This window comes from Penicillium cosmopolitanum (assembly GCF_028827165.1).
Source record: "Penicillium cosmopolitanum strain IBT 29677 chromosome Unknown utg000008l:1.0-4398992.0:1.0-4402845.0, whole genome shotgun sequence".
NCBI lineage: Eukaryota > Fungi > Ascomycota > Eurotiomycetes > Eurotiales > Aspergillaceae > Penicillium > Penicillium cosmopolitanum.
Window position 1 is genome coordinate 1,114,240 of NW_026622678.1, and position 18,260 is coordinate 1,132,499.

The window sequence follows — 18,260 nt, forward strand, 5'->3', positions numbered from 1 at the left end:
GTTCGTGCTGTTCAGGGCGGAATTCTTATCCCGGGAGATTCCAGACGAATTAGCGCGAACACGGATCTGTCGCTATCGCCATCGTCATCGGGAATGTCTCTCTCAATGGCTTGTCATGCCCGGAATGTGCTTCCATAACAACGGCATGCTTGGCTCTTGAGGTGGCTTCGCGGGGCTTCAGGACCAACGGCAACCAGCACGTACCCCTCGTGATAGAGCCTGACCCCTCTAAGCGGCATGATTGTGTTGCCCAGTTACAGTTGCGCCGGGATGATCGTGTTTCTACCAAGGCCTAGACAGGGCGCACAGGTCAATTCCCTCTCGCGGAACGGTTTAGACCTGTCTATCTGTCCATCACAATAATTAGCCAGGACGAAGGGCTCCACCAAGGGCAGCTCTAGAGGAGGAAGAGGAGGTCGATGAGGGGGCAACGAGCTCTGCTCATCCCATACCGAAGCATGTCACTCGTCCCACATCCCGTACATAATTCCCCTGGCGGTTCGACCAGGAAATAACATCCAGTCATCCCTAGAGGCATCCGACGCGGCAGTTTCCTCCCATGCGACGAGAAAAATCCCAGATGAAAGGAATGGACGATCTAGCATACCCTGTTTTTCCTTTGGGAGGGCGAGTAAAAGGGTATATAGCATGTAGAACCCCGATCCACGCCCGTGTGAGGACCCTTTTTGCACCTTTGCTTGACTTAGGCCCTACTGTTGGGTATTTTTGTCCTTTTAGCAATCTTGCAACCTTTGAATATCCCGCTTCTCATTCTTGAAGAAAGAATCAAAAGCCGTGTCTAGTGCCGCCCGTGGCCACTCCTGCTCATTTACTAGAGGTCGACAGCGACCCGCAAGTGTTTCCACCAGTGAATCTGCAACACTAGGCCCAGCGATCGACTCTCTCAGCGTTTCACCTCTCGACCATTCCGTTTCAAGCGGCGCAGGCGATACGCCCAGCGGGCTCTGCGATTGGCGGGTGCTGGTGGGTTGTCAGAGACTGCGGTGTGTGATAGGCGCAGCACTTGACGATTCGGGAGATTTCGTCGTGGTTTACAGTGTGATTACTGTTCGTCGGTAATATTCAGTACAACTATTGAGGGTGAGTCCACTCTTATTTATCCCCCGGCAGTACGGAGTAGATCTCCCTTTTGTTTCTTCGCCATTGTGTCTTTCTTCATCGTTTCATCTCCTTTCTTATTTTTTTTCTTTATCGCTTGAATTCATCTGGAATTCGTCACTCTCTTGTCGTTCCTGCCCATCATTCATTTTCATTCCTTCAACCTGAAGTTGTTGCGACCGTCCGGGGAAGTATAGATCCACTCGGTTTGCATCCACGACCAGGCCGGAGCTGCCTTCTTCATATTCATTCATTCAAGTTCAGGGAGCACCCTCAACTGCATTCGCATTCGCATCTTTCTCTTTTTTCCACCTCTCATATCTTTGCTCGCGATCGCTTCTGGTTTAAGCGTCGCCACGAAAGCTCTACTTTGAAGCCTTTCAGTACTGGTTACTGAACTCGTTTCATCCCACAGGTGTACTGTTAAGCTTCATTCGCAATTTTCATTCGCTGCCGGACCAGCGACTCTCATCTTGAAGATGATCTTCCAAACATCCATCATGGTCTTCTTGGCCCATATCTTTTTGCTGCTTGGTCTTCCGACTGCCCTGGTTGGCGCCTCTCCGATGACCCCAAACACCAAAGAACTCGCAGTCACCGAGCCAGCGGCCTCAAGCTACTGGGTCGGCAGTATCAAACGCCAAGGTGTCGCTCCTTTCAACAGCAACGCCGACTATCAGGTCTTCCGTAACGTCAAGGAGTTCGGTGCTAAAGGTAAGCTTGTCACGAGACATGAAGGCCCTCCAGCTCTATCATACTAACCGTGTGTTTCTAGGTGATGGCTCGACCGATGATACTGCTGCCATCAACAAGGCCATTTCGTCCGGTGGACGTTGCGGCAAAGGCTGTGATTCGTCAACTACTACTCCTGCCCTTGTCTACTTCCCCCCCGGTACCTATGTTGTTTCCAAGCCTATTGTTCAGTATTACTACACCCAGATCGTCGGTGATGCCGCCGAGCTACCTGTGATCAAGGCCTCCGCTGCCTTCGCTGGAATGGCAGTCATTGATGCCGACCCATACGAGGACAATGGCGACAACTGGTTTACCAACCAGAACAACTTCTTCCGTGCCATTCGCAACTTGGTCATTGATCTGACCGCGGTTCCCAAGGGTTCCGGTGCTGGTATCCACTGGCAGGTTGGTCAAGCCACCAGCTTGCAGAACATTCGTTTCGAGATGGTCAAGGGTGGTGGTGCTGCCAACAAGCAGCAGGGTATCTTCATGGACAACGGCTCTGGTGGTTTCATGTCCGACCTTACCTTCAACGGCGGTAACTACGGAATGTTCCTCGGCAACCAGCAGTTCACCACTCGCAACCTGAAATTCAACGGCTGCCAGACTGCGATCTTCATGAACTGGAACTGGGCCTGGACCTTCAAGTCTCTCGACATCAACAACTGTGAGGTTGGTCTTAACATGTCCAACTCTCCCAGCAACCAGACTGTTGGCTCCGTCATGATGCTCGACAGTAAGCTCACCAACACTCCCACTGGTATCGTCACTGCTTGGAACAAGGAGAGTGTCCCCATTGGCGGTGGCACTCTCGTTCTGCAAAATGTCGACTTCTCTGGCTCCAAGGTCGCTGTTACCGGCGTCGATGGCGACTCTATCCTCGCTGGCGGCGATGTTGTCAAGAATTGGGTTCAGGGCAACACCTACTCCCCATCCTCTGCCAGCAAGCGTGCTACTCAGCCTGAGACTGACGACGAGGAAGTCATCACTGTCACCAAGACCGTCATGCACACTGTCAGCGCCTGTGCCGCTTCTACTGATGGCCTTGCCAGCACTCTTGCTTCGAACGAGGCGCCGTCATCGGTTGAGACTTCCCCCGCTGTTAGCAATGGCCAGGCTACTCCTGCTTTGCCCTCTAGTACTGATAGTGGCGAGCGCACCGTCGCTACGGGTGGCCTTCCAGACACTATCAACAGTGTCCTGTCTGTCTTTGTTGGATCTACTGGCACCTACGAGCTCCCTGCCTCGACTCCCGAAGCTGCCACTGATGCCACCCCTGCCGTCGTTGCCTCCAGCCAGGTTCCCACCGAGCAAGAGACCACTGTTTCCGAGGTCCCTGTCGTCCAATCGACCCCCGCCGTCGTCGCTTCCGGCTCCGGTTCCGGTTCTGGTTCGGGCTCTGGTTCGGGCTCAGGCTCGGGTACCACCAGCTCCCTCCTTTCCCAGGGCACTAGCTCGAGCTCGTCTGGATCTGGATCTAGCAGTGGATCCGGCACCTGCAGCTCCGAGCAGAGTGTCTCGAAGGGCCGAACTCAGGGTACCCTCAAGTCCTCCACTATGCCGGATGGCCTCCTTGATGGCGGTGCTGTCTTCGAGCGCTCCAAGCCTTTGTACGAGGATGTTCCTGCTTCTTCTTTCATCAGTGTCAAGTCTGCCGGAGCCAAGGGTGATGGCTCTACTGATGATACCAAGGCCATCCAGAAGGTCCTTGATAGTGCTACTTCTGACCAGGTTGTCTACTTCGACCACGGCGCCTATGTTATCACCTCTACCATCAAGATCCCTAAGAACGTCCGCATCACTGGTGAAATCTGGCCCATGCTCATGGCTCACGGTGCCAAGTTCCAAGACCAGAAGAACCCGGTCCCTCTTTTCCAAGTTGGCCAGAAGGGCGAGTCTGGTTCCATTGAGATGAGCGACCTCATCATCACCACCAAGGGCGCCGCTCCTGGTGCTATCTTGATGGAATGGAACCTTGGTGCTTCTTCCCAGGGATCTGCTGGTATGTGGGATGTTCACTTCCGCATTGGTGGTGCCGCTGGTACTGGTCTCCAGAGTGATACCTGCAAGAAGACTCCTTCGGTCAAGACTACCCCCAAGGAAGAGTGCATGGCCGCTTTCATGCTTCTGCACGTTACTGAGAAGGCCAGCGCCTATCTCGAGAACAACTGGTACTGGACCGCCGATCACGAGCTTGACCGTTCCGACCACTCTCAGATCAACATCTACACTGGCCGTGGTGTGCTCATTGAGTCGCAAAGCCCCGTCTGGCTGTGGGGTACATCTTCTGAGCACCACCAGCTTTACAACTACCAGGTCTCCAGCGCTAAGAATACCTTTATGGGTCTCATTCAGACTGAAACCCCTTACTACCAGTCCAACCCCACTGCTCTGGTTCCCTACACTCCCCAGTCCTCCTGGAACGACCCTGACTTCTCTACCTGCAAGACCGCCTCCTGCCGCAAGTCCTGGGGTCTCCGTGTCCTCGATTCGTCCGATCTTTTCATCTACGGTGCCGGTCTGTACAGCTTCTTCGAGAACTACGCGCAGTCCTGCCTAAACTCCGAGGACTGCCAGGAGAACATGGTCGAGGTTGACTGCTCCGACGTTCACATTTATGGTCTCAGCACCAAGGCCTCCGTCAACATGGTCACCTCTTCCCAGGGCAAGAGCATGGTGCCAGAGGCCGAAAATACGAGCAACTACTGCTCGACAATTGCTCTCTTCGAGCAGTCTGTCTAGAGTCAGTCTTGGCTGACAGCACCTGAGATACCCTTCTTCTCTCCCCATAATCATCTTTTCATTTCTCACCTGTTTTCGCCGTGTTCATCATACCGCTTCCATGGTCCTGTATTTCTGGAACCTGGCTTGTCATTTGACTCTTTTTTTTTTCTTATTCTCTTAGATTGTTCCTGGTTTCTTGGCGGGATGCTCTGGACGAGTTACTTGGGAGTGTTTCGTTTGATACCACTGGAATGATGTGATCAATAATAGATGTGCGATCAATGCAATGAGTAAATGCCAACAATATTACTGTGTGTTTGAACTTTAGGCTGTAGACTAGCTCTCCATGCTTTTCTTGTATTGAATTTGCCATAGTGAATCATTGGCATCATAGAGATACCGTATTGAACAGGACGGGGCACATGGAGGTCTTTATCGGCTGGACCCAATAAGCCTCTCCATGCTGTAATCCATTGTTGAAGCTATTCACAACCCAATAAATGTGGAAACCCACTGAATAGTGGGCAGTATATCAGTTAAGGATCAAAGTCAGGACTGTCCTGGCATCGTAGCCCTGGATGGTGTAGGGGTCTTGGGCCTACCCATCTGGGGGAAAGAGTGATGAGGTTGATTAATGAAACGCAAGTTGCTGCCTTCCATCACCTTTTTGCTTTTTGCAGGTCCAGAGATCAAAACCAGCACCGGGAATACTATTTTGCTTGCCCTCCTCCTTCCCTCCTTCCTTTTATCCCGTTTGTTGTTGCCATTCATCACGCCTTCCAAATGTGTATCTGTTTGCCGTCTCCACTTGAAGTGGGTCTACCTGCACTTATACTTGTTGCACAAAGACAGCGCGAGAGGAGATTGTTTAGTGTAAATTCGTCTATACTAGAGTATTCAATCTTAATTACAATGTAAACCAGTCTCCCAATGCAGCTTTCAGACCATCAATATCGTGCTCCGCATTGTCTTCCACCACCCATGCAACGATTCCATCAGGTCGGATCAACAAGGCACTCAGCCCACAGTTCTCCTTCGCCTCCAATGCAAGATAATCTACCTTCCCATAATACTTCCCCTGAGCAACCGATTCCAGTTCACTGTTCTTCCCAAAATCAAGAAGTAGACCCCGACCCTCCTCAAGCTTCGAGCCAAGCCTCGACCCATCCCCAAACTCGAAATCAGGCGCACTAGACCCAACAAGCGGATGTGCATGTCTCGGCTCTTCACCAAGCGTATACCGCTGGGAAAGGCCCCAGACTCGATCAATAAACAGATTAGCCCCATCATCGGTCTTGATCAGATCTTCCGTCAGGGCACGGGTAGCCCGACCAAAAGCATCCGGCTTAAGCGCTGTGACCTGCGCACGAGTCCAATCAAGAACCCACGCAGCAATAGGGTGTCTCTCGCTCTCATAGGTATCGAGAAGAGACAGATCCTGCGTATTATCAACACTCTCGTCACGCTGAACTATAGACGCAAGCTTCCACCCCAGATTCATCGCATCACCCAGTCCGACATTCAGTCCCTGCGCGCCAAGCGGAGAGTGAATATGCGCTGCATCACCGGCGAGAAGAACGCGGTTCTTCCGGTAACTTGCAGCCTGCATCGAGCGGTCGGTATAAGAAGAAGCAAGATGAACCTTTGTAATCTTCACATCTGACCGACCAATGGCTCGATCAAGGACCTGCTGAAGGTGATCCTGCGTGATATCACCGGAGCGATCGAAGCTCGCACCATCAAATTCCAGTAGATGAAAAGCACCATTCTGCACCGCGTTGATATACAAGCCCGTCTCGGAAACGTTAAATCCAGGCTTCAACTTATCGCGACCCTCTATATCGATATGAGTTGCGTATCCGGTGAATTGAGCATCTGTCCCGACAAATCCGAAGCCGGCTTCCTTTCGAACAACGCTCCGACCACCATCACAGCCAACGAGCCATTTACCCCGAAACGACTCGACATGCTCATCCCCTGTATTAACCGTAACGCTCGTCTCATCCTGCGAGATAGACTTCACAGATCGACCTCGAAGAATCTTCACGCCTAGACTCTCCACCCGCTCTGTTAAAACCTTCTCCACCTGGTCCATAGTCGTCGGTCCAGGACCAAGCGCCGGTCCCGAAAGACGGTATTTCCATCGTTGCAAATCAAACTGGTTGGCATTGATTTTGATGCCGGCGAAATGGCCGCCGAATTGGAATCCTGGTTTCTTGCCCGGTTGGTATTTAGGCCTTTCGTCCAGATTGAATAATTTGCCTAGTAATCCGCGGCGGTAAAATGCTTCGATGGATTGGATGTTTAAGCCTCGGAGACCTAGAGGCCCGCTTTTCCATGGCGAGTCTTGTTGTGCTGTTCGTTCTAGGACTAGGACTGATATTTGTCGGAGACCGAGCTCGTAGGCGAGGAAGAGGCCGACTGGTCCGGCACCGGCGATAATGACGTCGTATAATTTCGATGTGGACTTGGTCATGTTGGACTGCTGAGGCTAGTGGAGGCGTGGAGGGCAGTATCGGGACATTAAAATGGCCTGTACTAGAAATATTAGTTCAAATTTCCTGCGTCGGACAGGTTAAGCTTTATAGTCGCTGGGCAGTCCCCACTGGTTTTTGCTCGGGGTTTGGAGTCGCCCGAGCTGGAGGTCTGAGTGGTGAGCTCGGGTTCGTGGGAGTCCGAGATTTCGTCCACCTGCGAGATTTTCAACGAGTCCGGACGTCACCTCGTATTTCAAGATTAGAGTGTATGAGAGGCGGGAATCAATGGAATTCTACGGATGAAAGGGGGCACGGGCGAGAGGGAGGACGAAATTAAGCGTCAGAGAATCGAAAATCTCTCTTTACCCGTAGACACTTTTTTGACGTTTACTTTTGAACTTGAAATAAGGCTTATAGGATGAAAATAAAAATCTGGACATTTTTCAAGTCGACGCTATGCACCATGACAAGCTTGAGCTATTTTAGCTATGTCTTCTAACTCCGGTATTAATAATATGTTACATTCAAGATCCAAAATAAAGCTGTGTGGCTATGATTTAGAGCTCCTTCTTCAAAAAGTGCTCCGGCTTGTGAGTCGTCTCGTAGTCAACGTGCACGTAAGCACGTTCCACGTCTGGAAGAGACTCGAGTTTGATTTGCAGCTCCTCTGCCACGTCGTGGGTCGCACGAAGAGACTCGTTGGCCTCCATGACGATGTCGACTTCGACGAGAAGACGGGGGCCGGAGGTGTAAGCTCGGACTGTGTCGATGGCCGTAATGAGAGGGGAGTGAGTCATGGCTGTGTGAAGATTAGTATTGCATGTTCAAGACGAAAAGATGAGATGGGAGACGGAAGGCAATCTTACAGATATAAGTGATGAGCTGTTGCATCTTGGTATCCGCGGTGACACCAATCAACAGCTGGAACTCGCCATAAGCAGAGTGCAGCCACAGTCCACTGACAATCAATGACAGAATGATGGCACCCAGCGGATCGATCCACCAGCGGACCTTACTACCCAGGATAGAGGTCATCACACCAATACCGTTGATGAGAAGATCGTTGCGGTGGTCTTCCCACAGAATTCGGATCTGAGAGACCTGATTGCGCAGAGCGAAGCAGTAGAGGAACAGCCCAAGCTTGGTGAAGAAAGCAACGGAGACAGCGATGATAGAGGGGAGGTGGAATTCGGCGACCAAGGTGTCAGAGCCTTCGACGATCTCACGGATGGAGAAGGCGATAATGATCATCGAGACGGCAGTCATGAGGGCACAGAAGCAGATATTTCCGGCCGTTTCGATACGAGCCTTGCCGGCGGGGAACTTGCGGGGATCAACGCGGTTGACGGCCTTATTGCAGAGAAGGAGGGTCAGGTTGGACATGGGGTCGAAGATGGCGTCGGCCATGGTTGTGAACAGGGACAGAGATCCGGACGAGGCGGCACCGTACACCTGAACAACACACAGGATAATGTTGGCGGCAAAACTAGCGTACACAGCGATCTTGTACTTCAAGCTGTTTTCCTCGTTCAGGTCGCGCGCTTCCCGTACATGTTCCTCAACCGGTTTGAGCATGCGCTCGATGTTCTCGTTCTGATTTTCGTAGAAGCCCTGCAGTTTCCGGGTGGTGAGGGCCGCCTTGCCGCGGTCACCAGTACTGCGGACCAATTCGATGACTTTGGGCCTTTGAGAGGCGGAGTCGCGCTTGCGGCTAGTGTTGGCTTTAATTTGGCGGATCTCCTCCTCGGTCTTCAACTTGGATGCGAGGTGGAACGGGTCGGTGTCCTTGGTATAGCGCGGTGGAGGCATTCCCTCCTCATCAGAACTGCCATGGCGATGCTGGCTCATGTCAGTCTCAAGCTCTATGGCCGTGGACGTGCCTTCCTGCTGAGGGCGCGGAGTCATTCTGTCGTGGGACCTATGCGACGAGTGGGGCGAGCTGCTGTGGAAATGCTGGAAGGCGTTCGGGTGGTTGGAGAGACTCTGACGTAGATGTTCCTCCATGATGGGCAGATGGAAGGTATGCTACCTTCAAGCTTGAGCTGGCGTCGGAATGGGGGGCAGAGCAAGGGGGATGTTGAGGAATAAGCAACCAAGGGGGGACCGGTGAAAGAAACTGGATGAAGGTGGCACTTGGACTTTTTTGTGAGGGGGCTGTGCCTACCGCCTATCGTATCAATCTCCAGTCATAGGAAGCAGGGCTCCACTCGGATCGACAGAACAAAAATCAAATTGTGAAGAAATCGGTTGATAAAGTACATTCTATAAAGTATACATAAATTATACTTCCAGCTCTTCTAACTTCCAGGAACCCAAGGAGGCCCAAATCAGCAGACTGATAAAGTCTCACAATGATGTTGAACAAGGGACAAGACGACAGGGATCAGATTGTGCATGTGGGGCTAGCCGATCAGTCACGGCTATTTTATGCAGATGCACTTCTTGGTATGCTTCCTTGGTAACGCTTGATTCTACCTTAAAAGGCCAAGGCCTATTGAATTATTTCTACGATGGAAAACGAAGATTTTCACCGACCAAAGAATATAATATTGACATTTTCACCCGTCTATGTATAAACATGCCCCCTGAATTGTGGGGTCAATTTCTTGGCATGCACGGTTTCTTAACTCTCACACTTATTCGCTGTTGGCCAGGTACTTCATGATAGACTCAACGAAGCTCAGCTGCTCCTGGGCAGTGCCATCAGTGGGGATGGGCTGGACGGAGCCAGCAGAGCTAGCGGTGGTCTCCACGGCGCTGGCAGTCTGTACCTCGACCGAGGGCGCAGCGGATTGACGGGCCTGAGTAGCGAAGGTTGTGGTAGCGTAGAGCACGGGGGTAGCAGAGGTCTCAACAGGAGCAGCGGTGGTTTCGGCGGCGGCAGAGGTAGAGGGGGGCCGCAGTAGTTTCGGCCGCAGCCGAGCTGGAGGAGCCAGAAGAGCCGGAGCCAGAAGAGCTGGAGCCAGAAGAGCTGGAGCCAGAAGAGCTGGAGCCGGAGCTAGAGCCGGAACCACCAAGAGTGAAATCAACGCAAGACTCGTAGGTCTGATCGATGGACTCGGCGTACCAGTACCACTGCAGCACACAGTCACCTGCAGTAGAGCACTTGCTACCAAGATCATCGGGCATGGTCACACTGAAGTCGGTCTCGTTGCTGGTGACACCAGTAGCGGTCGAGGCATAGACAGACCAGCTAATCAAAGGGCTGCCAATGACGGAGTTGGAAGAAGTCTCGACGACAGACACGTTGGCAACACCGGTGTGGGGGGGCACGGATGTCAACAGTGAAGTCCACGGTCTCACCGGCAGTGTAGGAGTAGACGTTGTCCTTGTTGTCGGCAAACTTGTAGCCCTTGCAAAGCCAGATATCGCACTCGCTCGCACTGTAGTCGCTCTGGCCATTGGCGACCTGCAGTTCACCTTGGATGTTGCCGTAGTTGTCCGACTGCTGGTTGATTTCGACTTGTTGACCACAGGCGGAGGCCATGGCATCACCAGGCATACGGGCAGTTGGGCTGGTGACAAAACCGTGGGCGTTGACCAGGGGGATGAGACCCACGAGGGCGGCGATGGGAGTGAATTGCTTCATTTTGGATGTTCGGATCGAGTGTCGACTGTCCGGAACGAAAGAATGGAATGATCGGTAAACCGGTACCGTTGAATTGTATATAGCGAATGAAAGTGAAAGGCTTCACGGTTCCAGACCGGAGGTAATAAAAGAAAGGAAGGAACAAAAAGTTTCAAGAAAAGGTCGGCTTGATGTCTCCAGAGCTAGCGACGCTGGGGTTGGTCTGTTATATAGACGTCGACCCCTTTCTCCCTCCGGTTGAACCTGGAGTCGATCTCGAGCCCGTCAAATGCCATGCTCAATCAAGTTCAGACAGTCCAAAGTACCAAGAAAGGGCAATTTGCCTTATTCGGAGCTGTCATTAGGGCAAAATGCAGCTAGTTGGTACCCTGAAACGCTTGAACCCCTCATTGATGTCCCAAGATAACGGGGCTCCTCCACCGAAAAGCGCGTGGTGAGACCGGGAATGTCTTCAAGGTCTCAGGTTCTCGGAGCATTATCCCTCGGTCGCTCTGCTCATTGTGTGAACGAATCGCAGCCGGGACAAGACCGAAGTTCTCCCTTAGGCGTTTTTAGGGCCTGCCAAGGCTCGCTCCACGCGCCGAGCAGGGGTCTTGACAGTTTCAGATTGATGGGACCACCAGTCGAAGTTGAATCAGGTTCGACATGATTGCTGGAAAATAGTATAGGAAATGGATGGGCCCTGTAAGGTCAGGAATCAGGATCGAAGCTTGCGCAAGGATGTGTTGGTGGTATGGCTAGAGCAGCTTAAGGGACGCGTGGGTCCCGAACGTTGGATGGTCGGACTCCTCGCCATTTTCAGCCTCGGGAGATCCTCTCAATCTACTTTTGATGAAGGTTGATCCGGAGTCTTGCGGGTCGGTGTATCCCTGAAACTTCGGGCTGCAGGTTTGCGTAGTGGATTGATACGTCATCTGCAGCTTTGTACTCAGAGTCCGTTCGGTTGAATTCTCATTCCCGCATCTATGCCTTGCAACGGAGGTAGATAAACTCTTCACGGGATTTATCGAGGGTTCAATGTGTCAATGTGTGGACCAAAATTGATAGGATGAGGGAGCTCGAGTATATCAGCCGGGAGTCGGGGACTGATGGGATACCTTCCAGATTCGATTTGTAATCCGCCATCATGTTCATCGACACCACGTCGAACTCTGATACTCTTCCGCCCGTCTCATACTGCGATCATAGATGATTCGTATGCCCGAAGACTCGATAGCAATTCAGCAGCAATCAAGATTTTCCAGAAAGACAACACAACTTAATGGCTACACAAAACGATCTCAGATCCAGTACGTGCCCCCAAGCGCACGCCTCGTACCCTATAGTTTTATTGACTTTTTCGCGCAGGCGACCAATTCCATTTCATTTCTATACAAGGTCCTACCGACCGCACAAGAAATCATCTGGCCCGCTCACATGCTATAGCTCGCGGACTCCAGAACAAACGAAAGCTTCGGCAAAAGGCAGGTCTCAATTTTAACACATTTTCTCCCGAAAATGGCCATAGGCAACCAATAAGTACAAAGGATAAGGACAGGCCGTGCACGAGTCCCAGACCTGGGGCTTCTCTTTCTCGTACCTGTGCGGTCGATCTGCTCCGAATGCTTGCTGCGGAATCACCGGAACAACAGCCATCATTAAATCAACGTAAGATCTGCAGACTTGCCCAAAGTAGCCAGGCCCTGGAAGGTTCTTACCCGAAGTTTCTCTATTATAGAATTTGATCGGCAGGCTATTCGGCCAATGCTTAGTGTTTCGGATGAGCTTGTACTCCGAAACTTCCACTCCGTTCTTCAGAGTGGGTCAAATGACCACGCACTGCTGAGCGCGGTTATGCTCACGTTTTCATTTTCATTCGGTGAAGAAAATCTGAATGGAGAATGCCTTGGGTATCAGAGTCAAACAATGAGCTATATACGTGACAGAATGAGTTATCCGGAGAAGGCTACCACTGAATCTACCTTAGGAGCCATTCTACTACTTGCCCGAATAGAGGTATGTGTATCTCTCGATTTACTAAATTTATACTAGTAGTTCATGAAATTGACTGTTGCTTTTTATTTTCGTACTATAGGCTCTCTTGGGGATACCAAATCATGTTCAGCTTCACATGAGCGCAATAAAGGAAATTCTCGGCGTATGTCAAAGACTAGGTGTCTATTTGAGCGATGGTATCAAACGCGCAATCTTTTGGTAAATCCGAGTTGTTTATCTGGTTATTAAAATTCCTCGTCTCATGATATACAACAGGTCGGACTTGAATACCTCGGTTATGACAGGAAGTCATCGAATCGTTGATCACACAACCTTCGCCGAACTCCAGTGGAAAAGAGATCCTTTTGCTCCAACCTTCTTCATCCTCCCTGCCGGCTTCCAAGAACACTCGGCTCTACTGGGCGAGAGCTTCTTAGAAATACTCAGGGACATTTTCGCATTGCAATGCATCCGAGACTCTGCTTTGTTCGGCCGCGAGGACGTAATCTCGATGGCGCGTATCGACAATCACCAGGCATCGATACAGTCAAGACTGGTGAGCTTGCCGAATCACTCATCTATCTCGGAATGCTGCCACTTAGCGGCATATCTATGCTCTGCTATGCTGCGCTGCAAAATTTGGCGATGCTCAACTCTTCCAGTAAGGTGACCCCTTGGCTCTGTTCTCTCCGTGGCTCATCGGATTATGCTAACGAATATGATCAGTCTTATATTTCATTACAACTACTTTCCAAGATACAGATTACAAATAATGATCCTCTATGGGATGTTTCGCCCGATTTGTTAGCTTGGCTTTTGCACATCGGTGGCGCCTTTGCTCCGGTAGGATCCATACGCGCAGGGTATATGGCACTAGTGCATTCAAATCACATCAAATTGAGGAAATTGTATACATCGTGGCCGGAGCTGCTCGAAATTCTCAAGGGATTCATTTGGTCGGAAAAAGCATTTGCATCTCAAGTTGAATCATTTTGGAGGGAAAGTTTCGCAACTATGCCTTAATAGATGCGCCCGAGACTAAATTTAGGTAGCTTTCTGGCAGCTACCCATGACCTGGATAAATTCATCTCCAATCATTAGTAATTCTCTCCCTGCTACCAAACATTGAATTCCCATCTTTGTCATCGACCATTGAAATGCCGATGGCCTGAGCTATAGTAAAGTACTGGTGACGTGCCCCACTGGCATAACTACTATTGGTTGGGAACGTATAAACTTCGACCTTTCCTTAACGAGAAGTATCTTGTTTCCTTTTTAGGATGCAACTCTCTACCATTATTGTATAAGATGAGTCCAAAAAATTCTTCCGACTTCGATGAAGAAATTCCCATGAGAAATGACTATAAGTAATCGAAATTTCCTGGTGCAGAATCACCAATTCTTCAAGTTTAATTCATTTTCAGGCTCATAAAATCCACGCCCTCTGAACCATGTCCGAACAACGTCTTTTCAAGCCCTTGAATATAGGAAACATGAAAATCAACCATCGCATCGGAATGGCACCCCTCACTCGCTTACGAGCAAGTAAAGATCGAGTCCCAACACCCCTGATGAAAGAATACTACAGCCAACGCGCCGCGGTACCCGGTACTCTGATCATCACCGAGGGAACATTCATATCAGAAACCTGCGGGGGATTCCCGCATGCCCCAGGACTCTGGCACGAAGAGCAAGTCACTGCCTGGAAACCCATCACCGACGAAGTCCATCGCAAAGGATGTTTCATATTCTGCCAGCTATTCGCAATGGGCCGCGCTGCAGATGTCGAGGTAGCCCGGCAAGAAGGGGTTGATATTGTCGCACCTAGCGCGACTCCAATTGAGGAGGGCGACCCAGTACCTAGAGCCATGACCCTGGACGAGATCAAACAGACAGTCCGGGATTTTGTCGATGCTTCGAAAAATGCCATTCGGGCGGGCTTTGATGGGGTCGAGATCCATGGTGCTAACGGCTATCTCCTTGATCAATTCATTCAAGATGTCAGCAATGATCGAACTGATGAATATGGCGGCAGTGTGGAGAATCGAAGCCGTTTGGTACAGGAAGTGATCGAGTCTGTCGTTGATGCCATCGGTCCCAAGCGCGTTGGACTTCGTCTGAGTCCTTGGAGTACATTCCAGGGTATGAGAATGGTCGATCCGATCCCGCAGTTCAGCAATCTCATCAATAAGGCCAACCAGTTCGACTTGGCCTATCTGCACCTTGTCGAGTCGCGGATCTCCGGGGCTAATGAGTCTGTTGGTCATGAGGGTCTGGATTTCGCGTATGATCTGTGGAACGGCCTTTTCCTTGTCGCTGGTGGCTATACGCTACAAGAGGCTCACGAACTGGTCGAGAAAAAGAGCTCTAAGGACATCATCGTCATATTTGGACGTTATTTTATTTCGAACCCAGATCTGGTATATAGAGCCAGGAAAGGTCTAGAGCTGAGCGCGTACAATAGAGAGACTTTCTATGTCTCTGGGTCGGCGGTTGGGTATTCAGACTACCCATTCAGTGCTGGGTATCTGAGTGAAACAACGGTTTAATTTAGCCAACACCAATTTGTTTTGAGAAATAGTTACTATAGAGTTGATAGTATGGACAAAGGCAATTGTTGGCCCACTAATGAGTATTCACTGGAAATAAAGCAGCGAAGTATAATTCTTAACCAATTCTGTAGGGATTTATAACGAGCGCTTGAGGTATCAAGAAATATGCGTGCTGAAGCCAATGAAAGTCCAAAAAAGCAAGACATGACACAAAGAGATGCTGTTGGGAATCGAATTTTACGCTGGTATGGGGTATCACTTCAACCACAGTACAAGGCTATGCAAAACCGCCTGTACACTCAACGCCCTTGCTCTGCAGTTGGGGCGTGTACACGGGTGCCCTGCGCCGCCGCACCCGGAGCGTGGTTTCGCTCGTTGTCAGAATCGTGCGTGGCAAAGTCATCGGCGAAGGGATTCTGCACTTCGAAATCGGCCGAATTGTATTCGGATCGCTCGGTGTTGGATCTCGGTATAGTAGTGCTTTGATTTGTGTTCGTTTCCGAGCGAGCACCACCCGACATGGCTGCAGCCGGAGCCGGGAGCTCACTTAGTCGGGAGGTTGTGTACTCTGGACCCTGTGGCTCTTGAGGGATATCCGACGAGAAAGGACGGTTGAGCGTGGCCGAAGTCGCGTCGTTGGAGGAGGCAGGGGAAGCAGGAGAGGTGGTTGCCGAGCCGCGAGCCTTGCGCGCTTTCAACAGGCCGCGTTGCTGTCCAGAAATGGCAACGGAAATCTCGTCGTTGGCCTCAATTAGAGTGAGGAGGGTAGCCTCATCTGGCGGCGGGTTGTTGCAGTGAATATAACTCTGGAGGAGGCGGGACGAGGTCTGACAACGGTCCACAAACTCCTTGATCAATTCATTTCCTTCCATCTCCACTGGCGGGGTAGTTTGGACAAATTGGGTGAGAAGTTTCGCTGAGTTTCTCGCTTCCTCAATGCGTGCAGCCAGCTCGCCAGGATCTGGAAGCTGGTGTCGCGGCGGGCGAGCCTGGGGTCGTTGCGACGGCATTGGTGCCATGGAGTTGGGAGGGTACGGGGTGGTCTGCCACACATGAAGTTAGTCTGGAGTTCCCGAGATGGAGTCAATATGCCGGAGTCCTTACATATTGGCGTTGGCTCTTGGCTTTCTCCTTTGCCCACATCGCCAGTAGTGGTTGCAAATCCTCGTCCATTGCCTTGCTAGTTTCGAGGCCATGCAGAAACTGGCGCAGGTAATGCTGCACATGCCAATCGCGCCCGTTCCGCAAGAGCTCCTTGATTACCGTGACGAACTTGCTGTCAAAATTCTTGGTGAAGCTGTGACCAGGGTTGTCGGTGAGGATGCGCATCAACATAATCGCATTGTACTGGACATGGTTCGGGGTCTGGATCGGGGTGGAGAGGTATTTGCGAATGCGCACAGCAGCCTCTTTGGCGGCGGCGGGGCTCGACTCGGCGCTCTCAACGATGAGAGGGAGGTGAACGAACTCATTTCCTTGCTAGAGAGAGGAGGTTTCCGGTTAGTGACCAGATCACTGTAGGCACCAGGCGGGAGGGGAGGCATCGCTAGGCATGGCACATACTGTATTCTGTGGGCTGTTGCTCACTTCGCAAAAGGTGGTCTGAATGGCAGGTGATTAGTGAAGAGCAAAATCGTCGATAGCCATGCAACACACCAGTTCTCGGAGCAAAATGGCCTCTGGCGACTGATCGGTTTGGTCGGGGCTGCTCGCGCCGGAACCCGTCGCTGCGGCGGTCAGTAAAGATTGCGGGGGGGCAAAAGGGGGGAATAGGAATGGGATGAAGAACGACTCACTCGAGCGCCTGATCAGGCCTTTAGGTAGAATGCGCTTCATGGTTTCGATTTTCCAATGTTTTTTTTGTTCTTTTAGAAAAGGGGAAGAGGGGAGAGGGAAAAGAAGTGCAAGCAAAACAAGCGATGGGGTCCAAAAAAGCGCCCCCGGGGGGTTTAGTGGTTTATTATCAATTTTAGTACTAGCCAGTTGCTTCGCCTAAGCACCTCCAGTCTCTCTAGCCGACACAGTGGCAAAGGCAAAGGGAATGATTTTGGACTGTTGCCTCACATTGCTGGACTACGTGGACAACGTGAGGCACAGCACCTCCACAACCTAATCTTGGGGTAAATCAGTACTACTACATACCACTAGTAGTAGTACGTCAAGATCGTCTGAATTCCTGAGTCAGCGGATTTCTTACCGCAATTTTTTGAGGCTCTTTCGTCCGTGGGAGATATTTTTAGCACTTTTAGTTACGGTAGTTACTAGGCAGTACTGTATTTAACTATTTCTCTCTTCCTTTCTCAACAACAAGCCCAGTCAAAAAAGAAATTTCCAATCTCAACGACATGAAAACTCACGATGTACAGTTTTTCTACAAGGAAGTTTTGCCAAGTCAATGCGCGTCAACGCATTGTGGCTGAGGCAATGCCAAGTCTGATTATGCTATGGTCTCTGCATCTGCTGGTACAGGCAACCATGTTTTTTTGTATTCACGCGACCAAAAAAATCATTAAAGGGCGCTGTCATGAAGATGCGATCTAAGATCTCTTCCCATCAATTTCCAAGTATTGGAAACAAGGGGTGCGCAGAAATTGCAAGAGAATCGCTACTAGTAAGGGTGGTGGCGCCCATCATGACTGGCCCGCACAGGCCGTGCCTACCGTCCTGAAAATATATTTGTTGGAAAAGCATGGCAGGGAGGAAAAAAGAGAGAATAGAAAAAATGGGGTTCCTCTATGAAGAATACCATATAAATGTTGAGAAGTAAGTGGGAGAACCGAAAGAGAGAGAAAACGAAAAAAAAACGGGGATTACTTGACAGCACTCGAAGTCAGCGAGGGCACGACCAGCTTGTACTAACCCGGGAAATTTGGAAAGTATGGGTCGATTTACCCTCATCACCGACCAAATCGCCGAATTAGGCGTCGAGGGTATATTTCATGATATTAGATCGATTCGGGGTACTGGGGGTGGCTCTCGTTGAATGCCCTAACATCTCCGCTCTGCATACAACTTGTTAGAAGCAGGAGAATGTACAGAAGAGACCCGACCAGCTTTTCATAGCCTGAGGGAGGACTTAGAACTGCAAAC

General features: G+C 50.8%; 7 protein-coding genes across 7 annotated transcripts; 3 read left to right on the forward strand and 4 right to left on the reverse strand.

Moving 5' to 3' along the window:
- Positions 1-1,598: 1,598 nt before the first annotated feature.
- N7509_006973 (uncharacterized protein) lies at positions 1,599-4,596 on the forward strand (the record flags this gene model as incomplete). Its single annotated transcript, XM_056631610.1, has 2 exons — positions 1,599-1,833; positions 1,895-4,596. The coding sequence occupies 2 exons, from the start codon at positions 1,599-1,601 to the stop codon at positions 4,594-4,596; spliced, it is 2,937 nt and encodes a 978-aa protein (XP_056487161.1).
- An 889-nt stretch (positions 4,597-5,485) lies between these two features.
- Positions 5,486-7,054, reverse strand: N7509_006974 (pentachlorophenol 4-monooxygenase; the record flags this gene model as incomplete). The annotated part of the gene is made up of 1 exon (XM_056631611.1): positions 5,486-7,054. One exon carries the CDS (start codon positions 7,052-7,054, stop codon positions 5,486-5,488), a length of 1,569 nt encoding a protein of 522 aa, XP_056487162.1.
- Positions 7,055-7,612: 558 nt separating this feature from the next.
- N7509_006975 (cation diffusion facilitator family transporter) lies at positions 7,613-9,059 on the reverse strand (the record flags this gene model as incomplete). The annotated part of the gene is made up of 2 exons (XM_056631612.1): positions 7,613-7,854; positions 7,922-9,059. 2 exons carry the CDS (start codon positions 9,057-9,059, stop codon positions 7,613-7,615), a joined length of 1,380 nt encoding a protein of 459 aa, XP_056487163.1.
- Positions 9,060-9,691: 632 nt separating this feature from the next.
- On the reverse strand, positions 9,692-10,644 carry N7509_006976 (lytic polysaccharide monooxygenase; the record flags this gene model as incomplete). The annotated part of the gene is given in 3 exon segments (XM_056631613.1): positions 9,692-10,053; positions 10,070-10,286; positions 10,300-10,644. 3 exon segments carry the CDS (start codon positions 10,642-10,644, stop codon positions 9,692-9,694), a joined length of 924 nt encoding a protein of 307 aa, XP_056487164.1.
- A 1,349-nt stretch (positions 10,645-11,993) lies between these two features.
- Positions 11,994-13,641, forward strand: N7509_006977 (N-ethylmaleimide reductase; the record flags this gene model as incomplete). Its single annotated transcript, XM_056631614.1, has 5 exons — positions 11,994-12,291; positions 12,362-12,639; positions 12,719-12,837; positions 12,895-13,279; positions 13,345-13,641. Coding segments are annotated over 5 exons (1,377 nt in total), but the record flags the coding sequence as incomplete, so codon positions are not given.
- Positions 13,642-14,069: 428 nt separating this feature from the next.
- N7509_006978 (alkene reductase) lies at positions 14,070-15,167 on the forward strand (the record flags this gene model as incomplete). Its single annotated transcript, XM_056631615.1, has 1 exon — positions 14,070-15,167. The coding sequence occupies one exon, from the start codon at positions 14,070-14,072 to the stop codon at positions 15,165-15,167; it is 1,098 nt and encodes a 365-aa protein (XP_056487166.1).
- Positions 15,168-15,469: 302 nt separating this feature from the next.
- Positions 15,470-17,006, reverse strand: N7509_006979 (VHS and GAT domain-containing protein; the record flags this gene model as incomplete). Its single annotated transcript, XM_056631616.1, has 4 exons — positions 15,470-16,213; positions 16,275-16,649; positions 16,734-16,772; positions 16,827-17,006. 4 exons carry the CDS (start codon positions 17,004-17,006, stop codon positions 15,470-15,472), a joined length of 1,338 nt encoding a protein of 445 aa, XP_056487167.1.
- Between the last annotated feature and the right edge of the window lie 1,254 nt (positions 17,007-18,260).